The sequence below is a fragment of the Castanea sativa genome, chromosome 10, assembly GCF_040712315.1.
Source record: "Castanea sativa cultivar Marrone di Chiusa Pesio chromosome 10, ASM4071231v1".
In the NCBI taxonomy this organism is placed as follows: domain Eukaryota; kingdom Viridiplantae; phylum Streptophyta; class Magnoliopsida; order Fagales; family Fagaceae; genus Castanea; species Castanea sativa.
In genome coordinates, this window is record NC_134022.1 from 8,283,155 (window position 1) to 8,303,513 (window position 20,359).

A 20,359-nucleotide genomic window follows, 5' to 3' on the forward strand; every position below is an offset into this window, starting at 1 on the left:
ATTTCACAAAAAAAAAAAACTCTAATGCTAACTTATTAAATGAGATAAATTCATTAAATTAAATGTGTGTTTTCATTGACTTTTGAAAATTAGAAATTGAAAACAGCATTTTACATGTTTTCAATTTTCTTCACAAATTGAGTTTTGAGAATAGTTTTTGTTTTCTGTCCATTTTGGGTTACCAAACAAGTTTCTTAGTTTCAAAAATTGAAAATTGTTTTTGAAAACAAAAAATAAGGGGAAAAAACAGATTCCAAACGTACCCTAAATATCAATAATTATATCATCAATAAATTATTTAAATTGCAAGTTTTTGTAGTTTAAAATTATACATAAAATATAAGTTTAGCTTATAGATCATATAGTAAATAATATCCGATTGACACAAAATTTGACATGTGTATTACTAACGTATAGAACATACAATTCAACGGTTAGATTTTTCAAAATATGTAGTAATGTTTATTTTATTGAGTAATATTGTAATTTTAGGCTATAACTAATTTTGTAGCTAAATATTTTTCAATAAATTTGCTAAAATTGTTTATTGGTTGATGCATTTATTAGTTATTTCTAATGTTTATTTTTGTTTTTTTAATTATAATTTATAAGTGTACATTTTGTAGATTCAACCAACTTTAAACCGTTAGACAACATTTTTGTCATACCAAGGCCATACGACAAGATTCACAAAATTGTTTTGATAGAAATTTTTCTATATCTGTTTGTTTGTTTTTTTTTTTTTTTTGAATAATAAAAATTGAATACAAAAGGTTACCAACAAAATTGGGTATTTTTTCTCAACCAACTTGGCTTCAAAATCTTGAGAAATATTAGATACCATTCTATTTAAACAAACAATTAAAACATGTTTACATTTTTACATACTTATCATATCCTGTGCATAACACAAGTTAAAATATTAAGTGTAACTTGAACTCATACATGTTTATTATAATTAATTTTACTATTAAATATCTTGAAGTAGTACTAAGGATTATAAAGAGTTTATTATATAAACTTAAAAAATGATGTGTTATTAATCACAAAAAATAATTTGAGTCTCAAAAAAATAATCACAAAAAATATACGCCATATATTCATTTATTATGTTATTTAAAGTGGTGCCAATTATGAATTTAAAAAAATAAAATGTCATTAAACATAACCTTATCACACTAGTTCTAGGCTTTTAATTCTAAAATTTGTAGTTTTAACATTTTCTTAATTAAGATATTTTCTTCATTTTAAAATTATTATTACCAAGAATCATATAAAATAAAATCCAAAATAAAAAAATTATAATAACCGACGATTTGATGAAATGGGGAGACAATTCCTTGTCTCCAAGTAAAAAAGTTTTGGCCATCCAATCAATCAAGTTATTGATTTGTTTCTTTCAATAAAACCCTTTAATCCACCCAATGAAACTCACTCATGGTCATGGTGGCTGCCCATACTTTACTGTCAAATATTATTCATTCATTCCATTCTTCCTTCAACCACTCTGCACCACTATACTAGGACATCACATCACTTCAAAGTTCAAACCACACCAAAAGGCGAGTGACAAATATATATATATATATATATATATATATATATATATATACACACGTGAGAGCATTTTCTAACCCTCTAAATTTTTATACTATTTAGAGAATAAACAGTGATATTTAACTATTACCTACCTATTTTTTCAAATACACTTTCCAACAGATTATCTATCATATTCTCTATCTCATTTAAATATTATTTCTTCATTCATTTATTCTTTATTTTTTTTTAATAACTACACATCATCCAATATTTTTTTTATTCAATATCTGATTATTATAATAGAAAAAAACATTTGAAGAATGAATAGTAGCCCATCAGATTTGATGAGCTACTGTTCATGAGCAAAAAAAAAATTCAAGTATAAAAAAGCTGTTAGAGACTAGTTTTATAGTTTTATTCTCTATTATAAGCAATATTTTGCCTTTACATATACCATTGGAGATGCTTTGGAGAACAAAAAGAAAAGAAGGTGGCCAGCATCCAAAACCCAAATTCATAAAAAAAAAAACAAAAAACAAAAAAACAAAAACAAAAACCCCCCACATCAAATCATAGTATCATACCACACCAAAGGGTGAGTGACAAATATATGTACTGGAAAAATAAAAGTTCAACTGGGACCAAGAAATCCAAAACCCACATTCTCACAGGAATATTTAAAAAAAAAAAAAAAAAAAATCCCAAATTCCACTACACACAAATACCAAACACATGAGATGAGATGCTCTCTCTCTCACACGGCCGCACCTATAATATTTTTGAGACATTATTACTAGGGAGACAAAAGGTCTTAAGGGGTAGTTTGGGAATTTGGGAGCAAAGAATGAAAGATTTTCATTGGACAGGCAGACTCTAGTTGTCACCTTTTACCAAGTATGGCGTGAAGACAAAGAGTTTACAAGAATGAGAAAACACCAAAACTCTTCCCTTATGCTTCTATTACCTCTTTTGCTTACATGCACTCTTCGCGCCTTTTTTACTCTCCATGTCTCTGTCTCCGTCTCTCTGTCTCTGCAAATGCTTCATTGATTTCTATTGAATGTAACACAGTCTCTCTCTCTCTGACGCATGCTTTTAAGTTTTCTCTGTATGTACGTGTTTATTTATTTTTCTTTATTGTTGTTGTATTTGTGTGTTTTTGTGATTTCTGCTTCTTACTGATTCTTTTTTGTTTTGTTAAAGTTTGAATCTTTTTTGGGATTCTGATAGGTAAAGATTTGAACTTTTTTGTGGAACAAGGATGGATTATAGTTTGCCAATAGCTAGCAGGACCAGACAAGGGCGAGCCCAGTTTTATGAAGACTGTATTGTGGAGAAGAAGAAGAAGAAGGGGAGGAAGGAGAGTAATGGGGTTGACTTGGCTGGTTCTAGCAGGCCCCATAGAGTTGATGGGGTTAAAGGGTATGAGAGATTAGGGTCTGAGAGTGAGTCTTTTGCTGTGTCTGATGGTAGTGTGGAGGAGATTGATGTGGATGATTGTAGTGAAGAAGGAGATGAATTGATGGATTTTGTGGGGGATGAGAGTTTGAAGTTGAAGAATAAGGGAAATTCAAATAAGGGTTTTGAGGGAATGGCCAATGTGGATGAAATTATGCTGGATGATAGTGATGATGAGGTGGTTATTTTGGGCGAAGGAAGAGATTTTGACTGGGAAGAGAGAGAGGAGGATGTTATTTGTATAGATGTTGATGAGGAGGATGATATGAGTGAGAAAGATGTGACTGAAAGTGGTGAACTGAATTCTGATTGGAGGAGGGGTAATGATGAACCTGTTTCATTGAGAAAAGGAAAGGGTGAGACTAGTAGCTTGAACATAGGTGAGAGGAAGAGTAGTGAGGATGGTTGTGGTGATGCTGTGTTTGATGATTCATGTGATGCTGTTAGAAACTCATCGCTAGAATCATCCTCTTGTGAAGAGGACAAAGATGATGAGGATGATCAGGATTATGAAGTGGAAAAGTTGGAAACTTGTGCTAGTTTGGAGCAATTGAGTTCGGATAATGGGGGTGAAGAGGAGGAAAAAGGGGAAGATGCTGAGGAATTTGAGGTTGTGAAGAGAGGGAGTCATGGGAGGGGGAGGCCAAAAGGAGTTGATGTTGGGTTGAAGAGGAGGAAGTATGGATTGGAATTGTTGGTTGATGTAGAGAATGACGAAGATAATTGTGTGGCTCGAAGAACCCGTTCTTGTTTTGTATCAAAATTGGGAAAAAAGAAAATGAAGCTCGGAACTTTAAGTCACCCACTTTGTGTTGATGAGGAGGAAGTGGAGTCTTCATCCGGGCATGATGATAGTGATGATGGTGCTGATGATGTTGGCAATGGTGGTGTGAAGGCTGGGTCTAATGATGAGAGTGAAGATTATTCTAGTGATGATGAGTCTGGTCATGGTGGTAAGATAAAATCTGTGTCTGCTAGTGAGAAATTTAAAACTAACAGAGGCAACATAGATGCTTGTGAGAGGAATTTACATGGGAAGGATATAGGGAAGTTGAAGATACCAATCAAGGGAAATCGCATCCGTTTGTCAAAAAATTGTAACGTTTTGACAATTCTTGCGGATTCCATTTTGGAGAAGGGAGATCGTTTGGAAGAATTGGTTTCTTTTAGAGATGAAAGTAATCCCCCAGTTGCTGAGATATCTCTCCCATTGAAGTTCACTTTTGGAATTCAGGAGTCGAATCCACCAGAGAAATCAGAAGAAGAGAAAGAAATGGATAAACTTTGGGCTGATATGGAGTTAGCTCTTAGATCGAGTGAAATTGGTTATGTTGGTGCTGTTGAGGTAAGTTGGTTTCATGAAGCAGCACGCCTATATATATATGTGTGTGTGTGTGTTTGTTTCCTCTCATACATTGCTTGAAACCTGTTTACAAGGCACTATGGTAATTTCTGTTTCGCGTGACAATGTTATGAATAATTTATCTTGTGATTGATTATTGGAAGTCTTTATAATTCAGCAAATCTATGTTCTAACCAAGCATTCCATGAAAAAATCCTCTGTTTTGGTGAAATTGTGAATTTGACTACAAGACTACAATCCTCTGTTTATCTTGTTCATGATTAACTTAGTCGCTAAGGATCCCAATAGTCAAGACTACAAGTTTGTAATGACTGATTGTTGAGTTCATCTGGTTGCTTTTATGCATCCTGATATTTGATTTAATAGAAATTAAACTTGCATTTCAAATTCTAATAGCAAAAGGCCTAATATGTTTAATAAAAAAAATTTAAAATGCATCCATTCTTGGACACGGCTTTCAGCAGTTGATGGAATATTATATTTGGCTTGTAGAAATTAATTTCCATGATGTCTGCCACATAATAAGCATCCCAGTTTCCAATATAATAGGTCATATCTGAACTACACTAGAATACTCTCTTACTTAATTAAATGAGTTGGAGCAATATGGTTATAATATTTATCATGCCTTTTCCTGTTATTGTTAGCAATTGAAAGAAGGTGAATGCATTGAAATTCATGGATTGATGGACTGCAAATCGATCCATTAATTCTTATTATCTCTGGAGAATAGATTGCCCTCTATTTTTGCATTTTGCTTGTATTTTGGATACTTGAATTTGGACAATGGTACAGATTGAATCAAATGTTTTAAGTTATAAACATATTGTTTTTATTTACACTCACACACACACACAGGTCAGTTACAAAGTTGTCTTTTTTTTTTTTTGATGAAAAAAAAGGGCATTATTAACTTTCTTTTAGGTATTGAGTTTTTCACCCCTGAAAGGTTTAGGTATTTTTAACACAACTGCCACTTGGATCTGTGTGTGCGTGTGTATGATCTTTTCCTGAAATTGAGGGCATTATTAAAAAACGTGTTGAAGGTACTCTGAAAGCTCATGGCTGCCACATTGTAATTCAAATATCGTAAAGGCTGAAATTTTGGAACTATAGGTTTTAACATTGGTTTAAATTTTTTTAACAGTGGTTCGCACCTTCTTTTGTGATGTGTGTGTGTGTGTGTTTATTTTGAATGTTGCCATTAAAGTGTTTTGTATGGAATTTGGAGAGAGAGAGAAAAGTCGGGGGTGGGGTGGGGTGGGGGGGGGGGGGGGAGGTTGCTTGTAAAACTAAATTTACTTTTCTGTTGCTTTTTCAGTCCCCAGGTGGTTGTGATTGATACTTCTAAATACTTCAAAAAATATATATTTTCTTCCTAATGCAGGTAAGAAACATAGGGTGTCTTTTTTGTCCCCAAAGGAGGAGGGTAAAACTAACTTTAGTATGTCATATTAGTGAACTTTAGTATGTCTTCTTGAATTACTTCAGTATGAACTTCATGTTCTTGATCTTATGAGTATGTATCTATGTCATTATCTTATTGCATGTGTGTGTATGTTTCTTATTTATTGCACTCTGTTCATTATTTTTTATTAAAAATAGGGATAAGATCTTCAATTAAATCCTCCAATTCCTTTCAATTTTTATTTAGATGGAAGACATGTGGCATTTAAAAAACAAATAAATGACATATGTCACAAATCTGGCTAAAAATGGGAGGGAATTGGAGGAATCAATTGGAGGGGATCCTTTCCCAAGAAAAAAATTGTACCATGTTCATTATTGGTAGCATTTATGGTTGGAAAATGTGTTCGTAAGTCAATACTAGATTATGTTATCAACATGACTAAAAAACAAACATAACACTAATGATATTTGTAGGTTTATTAAAATTCTCCAAACACCTTAAAAGCATTAGGGATTGGTAAAGTAGGTCAAACCATTCAATTGTTGGTTATTTTGTTGGACTTTACTAACCATAGTATACCATTTTTGGAAAAAGTTTTATCGAGAATTGAAAAAGTTTTGACAGTTTTTTCAATTTCTGATAAAACTTTTCCAAAAACAGATTTATTAATGTATGCCCTAAGGGCATACATTATATGGACCCTATTTTGTTTAACATCCCTTCCCAGCCTTTATTTGTACACATCATGACCTTTTATATAGGCTCAATATTTTTCTTATCTAATTTGACCAGTCTTTTTTCCCCTGCCATCTCCTCATTTAGCATCTTATATGAGTGCATTTGTTACTGGTGAAACTTTAATTGTTTAATGTTGATCAATAGGTTGAAGATGAAGATTCCCTTCCTCCAGAGGATGAAGTTGATAGAGCTACCCTTTGCCATCAAGGGTATCATCAGCTTATTCTTGATGAAGAAGTTGGACTTAGATGTGAATTTTGCCCACACGTGCAACTGGAAATCAAGTATATTGTACCAGATTTTGTAAGTCTTACAATTTTTTCTTATTCATGTTTATATGAGTGAAGAAGGTTTGTCTCAGTCCAGCGAGCTGAATGACTGGTAGTTTCTGTCAAACCAATATTTTCTTTTCAACTTGATAACAGAGAAGTTTTGCATCAAATATCTGTTTCTTTTCTCTTTAAACTTGGTTTTCCATATTGCAGAGTAGAAATCCTTTTAGACAATCAGACAGGAGAGACTCAGGTGCAATGAACAATTCCATCGTTGATGAGCTTAGGTCTCAAGACTGGTCTGGTGATTCCCTCTCTAACTGTGATCCCCAACTTCGAGCTGAAGGCACCGTGTGGGACATCATTCCTGGTATAAAAAATAGTTTGTATCCACATCAATGTGAAGGTTTTGAATTTATTTGGAAGAATATAGCTGGAGGAATTCATCTTCAGAAGTTGAAACATCAAACGACTTGTGCTGGTGGGAGTGGCTGCATTATATCACATGCTCCTGGGACAGGAAAAACCCGTTTAACCATTGTTTTTCTTCAGACGTACATGAAATTACATCCCACATGCAGGCCTGTCATTGTTGCTCCTCGTAGCATGCTCCTTACATGGGAAGAGGAGTTCCGGAAATGGGATTTTGACATCCCATTTCACAATCTGAACAAGAATGAGTTGTCAGGCAAGGAAAAGCTGAGGCAAGATGGACACATGAACCTAAGTGTAATCCGTATGGTAAAGTTGTATTCCTGGAAAAAGGATAGAAGCATCCTGGGGATCAGTTACACACTGTTTGAAAAGCTTGCTGGAGAAGTTAATAAAAAGGATAAAGTAAGGACTGAACAAGATTATCATTTCAGGAAGATCCTTCTTGAGGTTCCCGGTATTGTAGTCCTTGATGAAGGGCACATTGCTCGCAATCCTGATAGTCGTATCCTACAGGTGTTGTCAAATATAAAAACGGATAAGCGCATCATCCTTTCGGGAACTCCTTTTCAAAATAATTTTTATGAGCTTTATAATACGCTATGCTTGGCAAGGCCAGTGTTTGAAGACAAAGAAGGTAAATGGTTATCTCTTACGAGTTCCATTACTAAAGTCACTGATGATAGGCTGAAATATGAGAAACTGAAGAAGGTTAGAGATATGATTCAGCCATTTGTTCATGTACACAAAGGCTTCATACTACAAGAAAAACTTCCAGGGCTGAGGGACTCTTTGGTTATATTACAGCCATCCCAGCTGCAGAAGAGCCTCTTTGAGGAACTCCGTGATCATTTTGTAAGGTCCAACTTCAAATTTGATCATTATGAATCTTTGATTTCTCTCCACCCTTCACTGTTGCTTCAGTGTGGAGATGACAGTTTTCCTTCTGACAAGCATAAATTAGAAAAATCAAATCTTGAGGCTGGAGTCAAAGCAAAATTTTTAATTGAACTCATCCGGCTTTCCGAGGCTGTGAATGAAAAAGTTTTGGTTTTTAGTCAATTCCTTGAACCGTTAGCCTTTATAAAGGACCAGCTTAAGTATCATTTCAATTGGAATGAAGGAAAAGAGATGTTGTATATGGATGGTAAGCATAGTATGGAGCAGCGCCAATCCTCAATTAATGTTTTCAATGATCCAACTAGTGAAGCAAGGGTATTATTAGCATCAATAAAGGCAAGCCGTGAAGGGATAAATCTGGTTGGGGCTTCAAGGGTTGTTTTACTGGATGTGGTATGGAATCCGTCAGTTGAAAGGCAAGCAATATGTCGTGCATATAGGCTTGGGCAGAAAAAGGTAGTATACATATACCATCTCATTGCTTCTGGTGCAAGGGAAGAAGCAAAGTATTATCGACAAACTGAGAAGGACTTGTTGTCTGAGTTAGTATTCTGTTCTTCTGGCAGGGGTTGTGATCAGCAGAAAATCTCCCGGACAGTCTCAGATGATAAAATTTTGGAAGAGATGGTTCAACATGATAAACTTAAGTATATGTTTGAAAAGATAGCATACCAACAGAAAGAGTCTAAACTGATTGAGACTTATAGCTGGTTGGAGAAAGAACCAGTAACATCCTCACCATCTAGTCCTTGAGGCTGAAATTATTTTGTGTTTTTTGGTTCTAGAAGTTTGGTCGCATTATAAAGCTATCAAAAGTTTTTGTAAACAAGTGTATTCAGTGAAGTATGGAAAAATTAAAATGGATTGTTTCATACTTAGTTTGCAACTAGTAATTTTGAGTTCTCTTTCTTGATTTTTATTAATTAGATTCCAGAATGTTTGAAGCATACCAATATTCCTCCTTTGTCTCCTGTGCCAACATTTACTCTTTTGCAGTGTAGAATATATTTTTCCATCAGGTGAGAACTTTCTCAAGATTTGATTTGTTTCAGGGTTCAGGTTAGTACTTCCAACGAAAATTGCATGAACCTTGTTGTGTGTGTGTGTGTTACTCAGGACATCAAGATCTAGTTAATTTAGTATTTACTATTTAGTTTCAACCTGAACTGGGGTGCGATTCTGGTTGATGTTTATGCTGCATATGCATTTCTAATTTTGAGGTGTGATTCTTTGGCACCTGGATCTGGTAAGTGGTGAACGAATATGTAATGCAGGAGAAGAATGAGAGTAAGGTGAAGATGCAAAACTAAAAGCATTCACTTGATGAAAGACTGGCTTTCTCATGTATTCTTATTAACCCAAGTCCCAAGCTCTTTTCCTTCAGTTATTATCCATAGTATACCTGTTGATAATTGTTTTCTCTTGCTTTGCACTACATGACGAGGGAATCATATATTTACCTCTCAAACGTCCTTAGAAAAAAATGCAGGTTTTATCTATTTATTTATTCCTGGCTAATGAAAAGGAGTCTCTTGGAGCTCAGTTAAGTCAGTTACTCCATAATAAAATCCACACCAACCACTTACCGAAAATGAGGATCGACTTCTGTTCCTTTTGGTATTTTGTTCTGTAATGGCTTCCACTTTGTCTCTAGGTACAGTACAACTAAGATGACTCCAATTATTTGAACTGCAAAATTTTTTGGGGAGTATAATAACCTGTATCAATATTACCTAAGTACATAGGGCAATTTTAAGTCAGACGAGATGACTACAAAATTTTGGATATAAAAATTGAAAAAAGAAACTTAAGGATATAAAAAAAGGAATTACATTGTCGAGAGTTGAACCCAAACTATTGAAAAAAAAAAAAACTATTACAAAGTTTAAGGATATAAAAATTATTAAAAAAAAACTATTTAAAGTTTATGGACGAAAAACAAACTTATAATAAAGTTTAAGAACCAAAATAATATTTTGTTTTCTAAAAAAGAGGTAAACCGGAGTTACGAAGGAAACTTTGAGCTCATATTGGTCATGGGTTGAGAATGGGAATTGAACTTTATAAGATCAAATCTCCTATTGTTCCTCAATAGCTTAGTGGTAAAGCGATCAATTGTTAAAAAATAGAACTTTTTAAAGGTTATGGATGAATAACAAACTTTTAGTAAAGTTTAAGAACTAAAACATTATTTCACCTAAAAAGAGGCAAAAAAAAAAAGTAATTACATCGTCGAGACTTGAATCAAACTATTGAAAAAAAAAAAAAAAAAACTATTACAAAGTTTAAGGATATAAAAATTATTAAAAAACTTATTTAAATTTTATGGATGAAAAACAAACTTATAATAAAATTTAAGAGCCAAAATAGTAATTTTCTAAAAAAGAGGCAAACTAGAGTTACGAAGGAAACTTCGAGCTAATATTGGTCATGGGTTGAGAACGGGAATTGAACTCTATAAGATCAAATCTCCCGTTGTTCCTCAGTAGCTCAGTGGTAGAGCGGTCGGCTGTTAACTGACTGGTCGTAGGTTCGAATCCTACTTGGGGAGATTTGATTCATTCCGAATTAAAGAATTCGGAATGAAAGGGTTTGCTTTGACCGTTAAGAGTAGGTAACCCGTTCCCTGTGTCTTTGTTTCTATTGCATTCTATCTCATCGTATCACATTCTGTTCTGCGATATTGGGGAATCACCGTCAATACCTCGGTGTAGGTCCGGGATAATCCTTTGTTCCGCAGTCTGGGGCTATTTACAACTAGCCAATTAAGAATTCTCAGATGTACTAGTACTAGCAAGTGCATCTTTGATGCAGTCATCGATTCTTTCAGAAGCCCACAAATATTTAAACAAAAAAAAAAAAAATTTATGTTTATGGATGGAAAACAAAATTATAGTAAAATTAAAGAATCTAAGAAATATTTTATCCAAAAAGAGGCAAAAATGATGAAAACAAATTAAAGAACCAAAAGCAGTTTTTTTTTTTTTTTTTTTTCTTTTTCCCAAAAAAGTCAAAAACAAACATTCCGTTGCCGGGACTTGAACCCGGGTCTCTCGGGTGAGAGCCGAGTATCCTAACCAACTAGACTACAACGGATTGTTGATTTGTAAACTTCACGATATATTAAATAAATACTATACAGGTTCCTGTACCCGCTTTAAAACCCTGGACCCGTTTGGGCACATATAAAACCGAATCGAAGAAACCCTAAGGGTTTCTCCAACTGCTCATTTTCTTAATCAGATTCAGCCGCTGCTTCTCTCTCAACACTTCCAATCCAATCAACATGGTACCCTCTCTCTCTTAGTAGATTTCAATTTTCTCGATCAGTATTGTATATTGAAGTCCAGGATATGTTTGTTTACTATAAAAATGAGACTTTTCCGTTATTTTTTTCATCTGTGTTTTCTTCGTATTACAAAAAAAGCAATTAATCAAAATTGGTGTCCCTACAATGTTTGAATTTATGGTGAACATGTGAGTCCATTTTTCAATATTGGGTTTACTGAGTTGGATCATTCTAACTACATGACTAGTAGGTGCATTGGTTTGGTCCTAAATTTGTTGGGTTTATTGAATATCTTAGTAATTCTAGATGAAAATTTTGCAAATTTAAAGTGGAGCAAAGACCCCGTGCCGTAGTCGATGTTTATGAGACAAAAGAAATATGGGTTTTGATTGTTACTTAGAAAGAACCATTGACTGCTTGTATGGTGTGTTGAACTTGTTGCATATGTTATTGATTTAGAGCTGTTCAATTTGTTGAGGAGAATGCTGTTCTCTGACTTGCATTATGTTAAATTCGCGGCATGATCAATAATAATGGCAGGAAATGGTTTTGTTGTCAGTGATTTTACACATCTAGTTGAATTTCTTTCTTAAACATTGACTAAGAGTGATAATACCACGAGTTTGTTTGTCATCGGCTTTTTGCAACCTCATTTTCTCTACGAACAACCAGACTTTAGTCGGTTTTTAGTAAATAAAGTAATAAGCAATCAGCAAGAAGCTGCATCCAAATGCATACACATCTCTTCCTTGTACCTGTTGCTGTCAATAGATAGTCTGGCTGACCCATGATTTGCTAAATTTTCCAGACTGTTACCCTACTTTTGGATCTTTTTTTAATTCAAATTGCATTTGCATATAGTTTTGGTTTTGGATCTAAGTTGATCCCTTTGTTTTTGGATGCAGACTAAGAGAACAAAGAAGGCGGGTATTGTTGGAAAATATGGTAAGTGCTTTGAATTTATATGTTTTTAATCTTATATGAATCTTGATTGATATTTTTTCCCCATAAATGAGAGATTGCATTTTGATCTAGTGTTCTTGATTGGGTAGTGCCTCCCCTTGCTCCTCAATAAGGGTGAGCTGAGAAATTATCTGATAGTGAATTAATGAGACTTGTCTTAACTATAATTTTACTAGTCTGAAGTTTTTATTTGGAATTTTTTGTTTTTACCTAAATGATAAATATGTAATTTTTGTTTAATTTGGAATTGTTGTAATTTTGAATTATTGTTTTAACTATTTAAATATAGTCCATTTGTTATATGGTAAAGTTAGGGTCAATCAATCTAAGGCTATTACTTCATTGATAATTTAATAAGAATTCTGCACTTTGCTTTTGTATTTATTTTTCTTTGTTTTTGTGTTCCTATACTAAATTTCTGAATTTTCTGTCAAGTATTGAAATAATAGAATATGGATAAGGGGGAAAAAAAAAACTGGCCAAATTCTTGTTTTTTTTTTTTTCCTCTTTTTGATAACCTTTGCCAGAAACCATTTTTAAAAAAAATTACATGTTGCCCCTTTTTATAGGTACCCGTTATGGTGCCAGTTTGCGAAAGCAGATTAAGAAAATGGAAGTTAGCCAGCATAGCAAATATTTCTGTGAATTCTGTGGGAAGGTATGGCGCTGTTCTTGTGCTTTTTTTGTTCTTTTGGGGGTTAATGACAGCACTTCATTCAAATGTTGTGTTCTAATTATTTACTTCCATGTGGCAGTTTGCCGTGAAGAGGAAGGCTGTTGGAATTTGGGGCTGCAAGGACTGTGGAAAGGTCAAAGCAGGCGGTGCCTACACCTTGAAGTAATAATTCTAACTTGAATTAGTTTTTTTTCCTCTTCATTTTTGAACCCTTACAAGTAAAGGTCTAATTGCTGTTTTTGTCATTTTGACAGCACTGCTAGTGCTGTGACCGTGAGGAGCACCATTCGGAGGCTTAGAGATCAAACTGAAAATTGAGCAGCAATCAGCCTACTCTATCTTGTTTTTGAATGTCTGCACCTTTAGAAAGTTTTACTTTAAGAACGTTTGTAGTTTTTACTTTTTAACCCCTTCATCAATGGAAATTGTTGGAAGTATTTTTGTTAAACTGAGATTTACACTTCTCGGCTGTTGTCAAGTTGGTTTTTGGTAATATTAGAACATTTAAATTGTGTTTTCACGGCTTTGAATGTGAGTTAAAAGCTATAATTTGTTTCCAATGTTGATCTTGTCTCCCCGGTATCCTATTCTTTATCCATTGCCTTAAAGTGGGATATCAGGATAACTAATGGAGGTGCATCCTTGTTCCTTTTTATTCAGCAGCAATAAGGGTTGTGTTCTGGAGTAATTTACGTTGTGAGCCTGTTAGGCTCATGGTTGTGCTATACCCAATTTGTCACTGATTGGGGTTCCCTTTTTCCTCAGCGAGTGTGATAAAATGTGAAAACACCTTGTGACAAATTACTTTTACAGGGTAAGCAGTTTATGAAGAGTTTTTTGGGGTATGGAATGACCATTGTGCCCTAACTTGACTTGTGGCAATACCTACTTGTTGGTTACCAATGTCTGAGAATGAGGGACCCGATATCATGCCACAAATGAGAAAAAGCCTTTGTTATTTAGATCACTCACCCTCCGTAGGTGGTATCAGTTTATTGAGATTATGTTTGAGCTTAGTCGTCGTTGACGTTTATTTTTTTATACTAAAATGATGGAGTTGAAACATGGTTCCCAAAATCATGATACGGACTTTACGATTGTCAAACTCTTATCAGCCAAGTCAAGGAGAAATTATTCAATCGTTATGGAAGACCATGTCAGCAATGCCTAATGATCGTCCATTCCACTCCAGTAATATGATGCCATATGTCCCATTTAAATTAGTCATTATCCTAATCACACCCTATCAAATAAAATAATTATGAAACAAGACAAAAATATGAATTCATCTGGTGCCACCAACTTGTGCACAACTCGCTGCACAAAATTGTGGCACCAGAATTTTTCTAAAAACATATCTCAGTTCCAACATCAGTAGTCAACGACAATCCTGTGTCTTACTCTGGCACCATTAGGACGGTGAGCTTTATGGTGATGATGAATCTGAGCACCAGCAATAGCAACAGCATGCCATTAATTTTGCCCCCCAAACACCATGTCGTTCTCCTAGTCCCCAAACGCTTGCAACCAGATCTGGAATAGGTTTTGCAAGGCTTTCTGGCTTTGATTTTTCTCACCGTTGGGGGTTCTTTTGCTTGAAAACAAGTACTCTAGAAGACTAGAATGGAGGGAAAATACCGGGCATGGATTTTACAGAGCATTGTGGAATTTGTTGAAATAGGTATTTATCTAATTGGAATTAGTTTCATCAGTGCTGCAATCGAAGTTCTCAATATTACTTCCGCATCCCAACGCAAAGAGCCAAAGATATTAAAGTGTGGTATTTCAATTTGTTGACGTTTTTATTTTCAAATCAATATGCGTTTCTGTTTAATTTTAGGTATTTGTGGATAGAGGCATGAGATTGCTTAGATTGTTGGGTGGTTTTTCTGAATTATTTTTCCACAGAGATAATTTTTTTTTTTTTTTGGTTGAAGAATCCATAGAGATATTGTTAGCACCGAAGATGGAACTGACAAGATTCTTGTTTTCAATTTTAATTTTGGAGGGCATGATTAGGATAATGACTCATTTAAATTAGTTACGTGGCATTATATTACTGGAGTAGAGGACCATTTGGCATTGCTGATGTGGTCCTCCATAAGTACCACATAATTTCTCCAAATGAAGCCTGTAGCTTATAGCAGTCCTCTCAGAAACCCATTGTCATTGCGTAGACGATGAGCTGTCGCTGTCAAATTCGTTATCCATGTGTTGATAAATATTCTGGTACTCGGTTGATACTTAAAAAAATAATTTCAATATCGTGTATTGTATCATGTATCAGTGCATTCGGCATTCGTTACAGGTTTCAAGATTCAAGAATACCTTCTTGCTCTCTCTGGGCCGGAACATCCCACAATTCCCTTACCCTCAGTCCTAAATTGCTGGGTCTCACCACCTCCAGTAGTATAAAAATCAACGTCGACGCAACTATTTCTACCAGCAAAGTAGCATTCGCAGTTGTTGCTAGAGATCACCTTGGCGCTGTTGTAAAGGTTTGGCCTAGAATCTTGCCAGCCTGCTCCTCTCTTCAAGCCAAGCCAAGACTGAGGCCCCCTCTGGGCGGTGCAGCTTGCCAAGCGTGAACGTTGAAATCATGTCATCTTCGAAATCGAAGGGTTTTAAACTTGTTTTGACGCACTCCTCTCCCCCATTTGCACCCCGGACTGGTCCATCTGCGCTTTCCTTTGGGTTAATAAGCTCTATAACTCTGCTACCCACACAGCAGCGGAGTTTGCCTTAAGTTCTAATTCCTTCTTCTTCTTTTTTCCTGGAAATATTCCCTTTGCTTTGTTTGAAGCTTGTAAGGAGGATTCCACCCTTTGTTTCTTGTCTTTTGTTTAATGAATTGCATATTGTCAAATAATAATAACAAACACCTAATAAAATTTATAAAAAGATTTTATATATATATATATATATATATGTATATATATTTCATTTCATTAGAAATTCAAAATATATTCAAGTAATGACTAATTTAATCATTGTAGATGCTTATTTTTTGGAAACCCAGCAGGAAGAAGAAGCCCAACAACGTGGGTAGAAGAGAGTTGGATAGAAAAGTCATTAAGCTCAAGTGGCAGGAATAATGGATCATAGGTCCATAGAGCAAAGAAATGGACCTTGAAGAAGCAAATAGGTCTAAAAAGGTTCGGAAAGAGAGAAGTAGCGAACTTATGGGCAATATGGATGTAAAAAAGTGAGAATGAGCTACAATTGTCACAACAGGCCTAAAGTAATGTAAGTAAAGAAAGTAAGAGTCCATAAGTCCCAAGGATGAAATATAAAGTAATTGGGTCAGGAAAGCCCAAGGAGTTAGTAAAAGCCCATGGGAAGTATAGAATTAGAAAGGGCCAAGGACGCTCTAAGAAAGTAAATGGGCCAAGGATGCCCAAAAGGAAATAAACGGGACACGAGAGCTCACAAGTAATGTCGTAAAAAGCCTAATGAGTTTTTTGGGCCATTAGAAAAGAAATAAGCAGTAAGCCCGAAAAGGCCCAGCAGTTCTGGGTCAAATAACATCACGGCAGGAATAGCAGAATGATGTGACAAGAAGTAACAGCAAGACCATAAGAATAAAGTACTGAGAATGGCACGAAAGAAAGGAAGCCCACAATCGGGCAAAGCCCAGCCCCTAAGGGAGCAAGTCATAAGGAATAAGAAATTAGGAAAACAGCCCACGCCATAAGAAGTTAAAGACGAACGGCATAATGGGCAGACGGACCTTCGGACTGCGGCAAACGCACGAGCAGCAGGCAGATTTTGGACACCACCAGCTTGTACCCAGCCAATACAGGAAGTGGTGGGTCATGGGTTAGAGGTAAGAGAGCATGGTCTGGTAGTGAGAAGGAGGAAAACCTATTTTTGTGCTTCTTGCTCAGGCTCTTTGGGAGGAAGTGTCCTGTTAGGATGATATATCGCCCAAAAGAAGCAAAACTAAGTTGGAACCATTAAATGCATGCCATAAGGGATGGAGAGAGATAGAGAGCACTCACATTGTGGCAGGTAAGAATGTCACGGCAAGTAAAGAAACAAAATAGTCTTCTTTGTCTGGTGATGTGGAGTGGCGCAGCCAGCACAAGTAAGTGGCGCTAGTTGGATGACTGACCAATCAATAATGGTCGACAAGGACACTTACATTAGACAAAAATGGTTAAGAACTAAAATGGTAAAAGCCAGTCACGACAGACATTATATAAAGAACCCTTACTGTGCAAGGAAATGGGGATGGTAACAGTAACCTTTAAGGATAGAGCCACAACAACTAAGCAAAAACCAAGAGATAAAAAACGAAGGGGAAAAGAAAGAGAGAATCGGGGAAAAATGAAAAACAAAAAAGAGAGAATAGCATAGCAAGCATGCACTGAATAAGATGATTTTCCCCTCTCCCTCTCAAACCACGCTCTCTGCTAAAGGCAAGAGACTTCTCTGGGCACAAGTCATTTAGGCCCATTTCTTCAAAGCAGTTAATTTCTTCACCGGAGAGATTATTCGCATTGAGGAAATGGCTTCCTTCTTGACTTAGACCCCGTAACATAACTCGACATGGCAGACTGATATTTCTTTGTGATTTAATAGGCATATTACCACATTTTTTGTATTTATTTTGGTGTAAATGCATTTTTAGTCTCTACATTTTTAGCATTTTTCTATTTTAGTCCCTACATTTTAATTTTACCATTTTTAGTCCCTAATCCAATTAATGCGTTCCATTTTGGTCTTTTCTGTCAGTCAACCGACGGAAATTGCTGAAGTGGTAGCCAGAGGAATTAAAATATTATAAAAAATGCCACATCACCCTGACACGTCAGCATATAAATTTAAAAAATAACTTTTTTAATTTTAACAAAATAATAAAAATTAAAACTAAATTAAAAACTAAAATGGATAGAATTAAAATAGAAATTAAAAACCTCAATTACTAAATCGTTGGATCAAATTGGTGGTTGCTGGGTTTTGGTGATGGCTTTTCGGTGGTGGGTTTCGGTTGTGGAGTTGAATTGGTGGCCGGCTTTGGTGGTGGTTCGTTCCAGTGTTTGCTGGATCCATTTGGTGGTGGGTTTCGGTGCTTGCTTGATACGTTTGGTGGTGAGATTTGGTGCTTGGTGGGTCTGTTTGGTGGCTGGGTTTTGGTGATGGTCTTTTTGGTGGCTAGGTTTCGTTGGTGGCTGGGTTTTGGTGGTGGCTGGGTTCTATTCGGGGTGGTGGTGGCCATGCCTTTGGGTTTTGTTTAGGTGTTTGGTGAGTTGGGTATTGAGTTTGGGTTTGAATTGCTTGGCGATGGTTGATAATAGGTTGTTAATCGAGGCTGAGGACAAAGAAGAAGGCGGCGGCGACGGCGGTTTTAGCTCGAAGCCTAGGGTTTCGGTGGAGAGGAATCGGCGGTCGCTGAAATTGTCCTCCTCGTTCATAGCCGATGGACTTTCTGCCAAGTCTAAATCTCTGTATACGAAGCTTCCCTCTCAGCCTCTCAGCCTCTCAACCTCTCTGTCCTCAAATTGGGCGACTCTTCCTTCGGTAATTCTCTCTTTTTCTTCTATGAGGTTGTTTGGTTACTGAGAAAATCGATGAATGTGGAAAATGTGCTTTTTTTTTTTTTTTTGGTTTCTAAATTTGGAATAAACTCACAACAACTACATATCAAGTTAATGGATTTGAAGTTTTCTGATTCAGGATTTGAACTTATTTTTCCAATTCTTTTCCTATAATTTTCTCAGAAACCAAACTAGGGTTAGGGTTTATTTATGCTGGACTTGAAGTTGAAATCCAAAACACATTTCAAGTTTTCTCTCATGGATTTTGAAGTAATTGAGGTTTTTTAATTTTTTTTTAATTTTGTTATTATTTTTATTATTTAATTAAAATTAATTAATTAATTTTTTAAATTTATATGCTGACGTGTCAGGGTGATGTGGCATTTTTTATAATATTTTAATTCCTCCGGCTGCCACCTCAGCAATTTCCGTCGGTTGACTGACGGAAGGGACCAAAATGGAACTCGTTAATTGGATTTGGGACTAAAAGTGGTAAAATTAAAATGTAGGAACTAAAATGAAAAAACGTCAAAATATAGGGACTAAAAGTGCATTTACGCCATTTATTTTTTGTTGTTATCTCATAAAACATGTGTTTTTTGTAATGACCCATTATTTAATTCTGTTTAAATGGTGAACGAATCTCTGTTATTATCTTTATTATATCTGTTTGCCGTAATTACCATAGCAGCTCTACCTGCTATGGGCATGTGATCAAAGCATTGGCAAAACAGGACATAGTTTACGCACAAGTCGGATCAAGGTAGGTTACAATTGGACCAGTCCCAACTTCCTGATCCAGAACACTTTGGGCCTAATACGGCAGGAAGCAGTCCAGCCCAATACTGCACAAAAAAGGCCCACCACAATCATTACTTATGTAATAATATTTAACAAAGTTAACTCAACAAATCAAACTAATGCATATTTATAACATACATGTTAAACTTGATTAAACTCAAGAGTGATAATACATGACCTATGAGCCCAAATAATAATTTCTTTTCATCATATCCATCATCTTGCCTAATCAACTACATATAAATTAATGTTATCATCATGTTCATTATTTTGCAAAATTATTTATTCATTGAATTTTTTTTTATCATCAACAATTATTATCTCTTTTAGTTCTTTTATTTTATTTTATTTTTTCGATTTTTTCTGGACATTCTAGCTTCTTTGACTTAAAACAATAATACCAAAAATAGAAAATAATCATGTTGTCATTTAATAACTTATTTATAATAGAGAGAAGAAATTTGCAAATATGAATGTGAAGTATCAGTTGTCAAGTGTGTAGTCCAAATTTTGTAAGAGAGGAAAATTTTGTTAAAATAGTTTTGTGTTAAGTAAACCAATAATTTGTGTTAAAAACAAGTTTAGTAACTTGTTGGATTCAAATAAAAGTACAAATTTTAACAAACATCTATTTTAAACAAACATGTCTACATATCATACTATACGTAGACTTTTACTATACGATATAATTCATACGATGCACACTTATGTATCATACGATTCATGACCATTTCTGATAAATAGGGAACTTTTTTGTACACGATATGCTATCGTGTATCGTATAATATTGACAATTATAAATGCAGCGATGTATAATATACAAATTACATTAAATTAGTGCAAATCTTTATTTTTTATGGATAAATTCATAATCGATGTGATTATTCAACATACAAAATCATTACCAATTTATTTTTTGCTTTAAATATAAAAATATGTAAAATTTAATGATTTATGACCCGATCCTATGATCCACC

At 35.0% G+C, this 20,359-nt stretch overlaps 2 protein-coding genes and 2 non-coding genes across 5 annotated transcripts; 3 read left to right on the forward strand and 1 right to left on the reverse strand.

The window, feature by feature from the left end:
* Window positions 1-2,800: 2,800 nt before the first annotated feature.
* Window positions 2,801-8,941, forward strand: LOC142611963 (SNF2 domain-containing protein CLASSY 4-like). Its single transcript, XM_075784106.1, has 3 exons — window positions 2,801-4,327; window positions 6,654-6,812; window positions 6,995-8,941. Exons 1-3 carry the CDS (start codon window positions 2,801-2,803, stop codon window positions 8,864-8,866), a joined length of 3,558 nt encoding a protein of 1,185 aa, XP_075640221.1. The 3' UTR covers window positions 8,867-8,941.
* Window positions 8,942-10,592: 1,651 nt separating this feature from the next.
* TRNAN-GUU (transfer RNA asparagine (anticodon GUU)) lies at window positions 10,593-10,664 on the forward strand. The gene has a single exon. It is a non-coding gene; the product is annotated as a tRNA-Asn (tRNA).
* A 472-nt stretch (window positions 10,665-11,136) lies between these two features.
* On the reverse strand, window positions 11,137-11,209 carry TRNAE-CUC (transfer RNA glutamic acid (anticodon CUC)). The gene has a single exon. It is a non-coding gene; the product is annotated as a tRNA-Glu (tRNA).
* An 82-nt stretch (window positions 11,210-11,291) lies between these two features.
* LOC142613060 (large ribosomal subunit protein eL43z) lies at window positions 11,292-13,601 on the forward strand. 2 transcript variants are annotated; one of them, XM_075785245.1, is made up of 5 exons: window positions 11,292-11,402; window positions 12,308-12,347; window positions 12,935-13,023; window positions 13,121-13,203; window positions 13,296-13,601. In XM_075785245.1, the coding sequence occupies exons 1-5, from the start codon at window positions 11,400-11,402 to the stop codon at window positions 13,357-13,359; spliced, it is 279 nt and encodes a 92-aa protein (XP_075641360.1). In that variant the 5' UTR covers window positions 11,292-11,399; the 3' UTR covers window positions 13,360-13,601. The 2 variants fall into 2 exon arrangements, with proteins under 2 accessions (XP_075641360.1, XP_075641359.1); XM_075785244.1 differs by lacking the exon at window positions 11,292-11,402 and having other exon boundaries at window positions 12,302-12,347.
* Window positions 13,602-20,359: the final 6,758 nt, after the last annotated feature.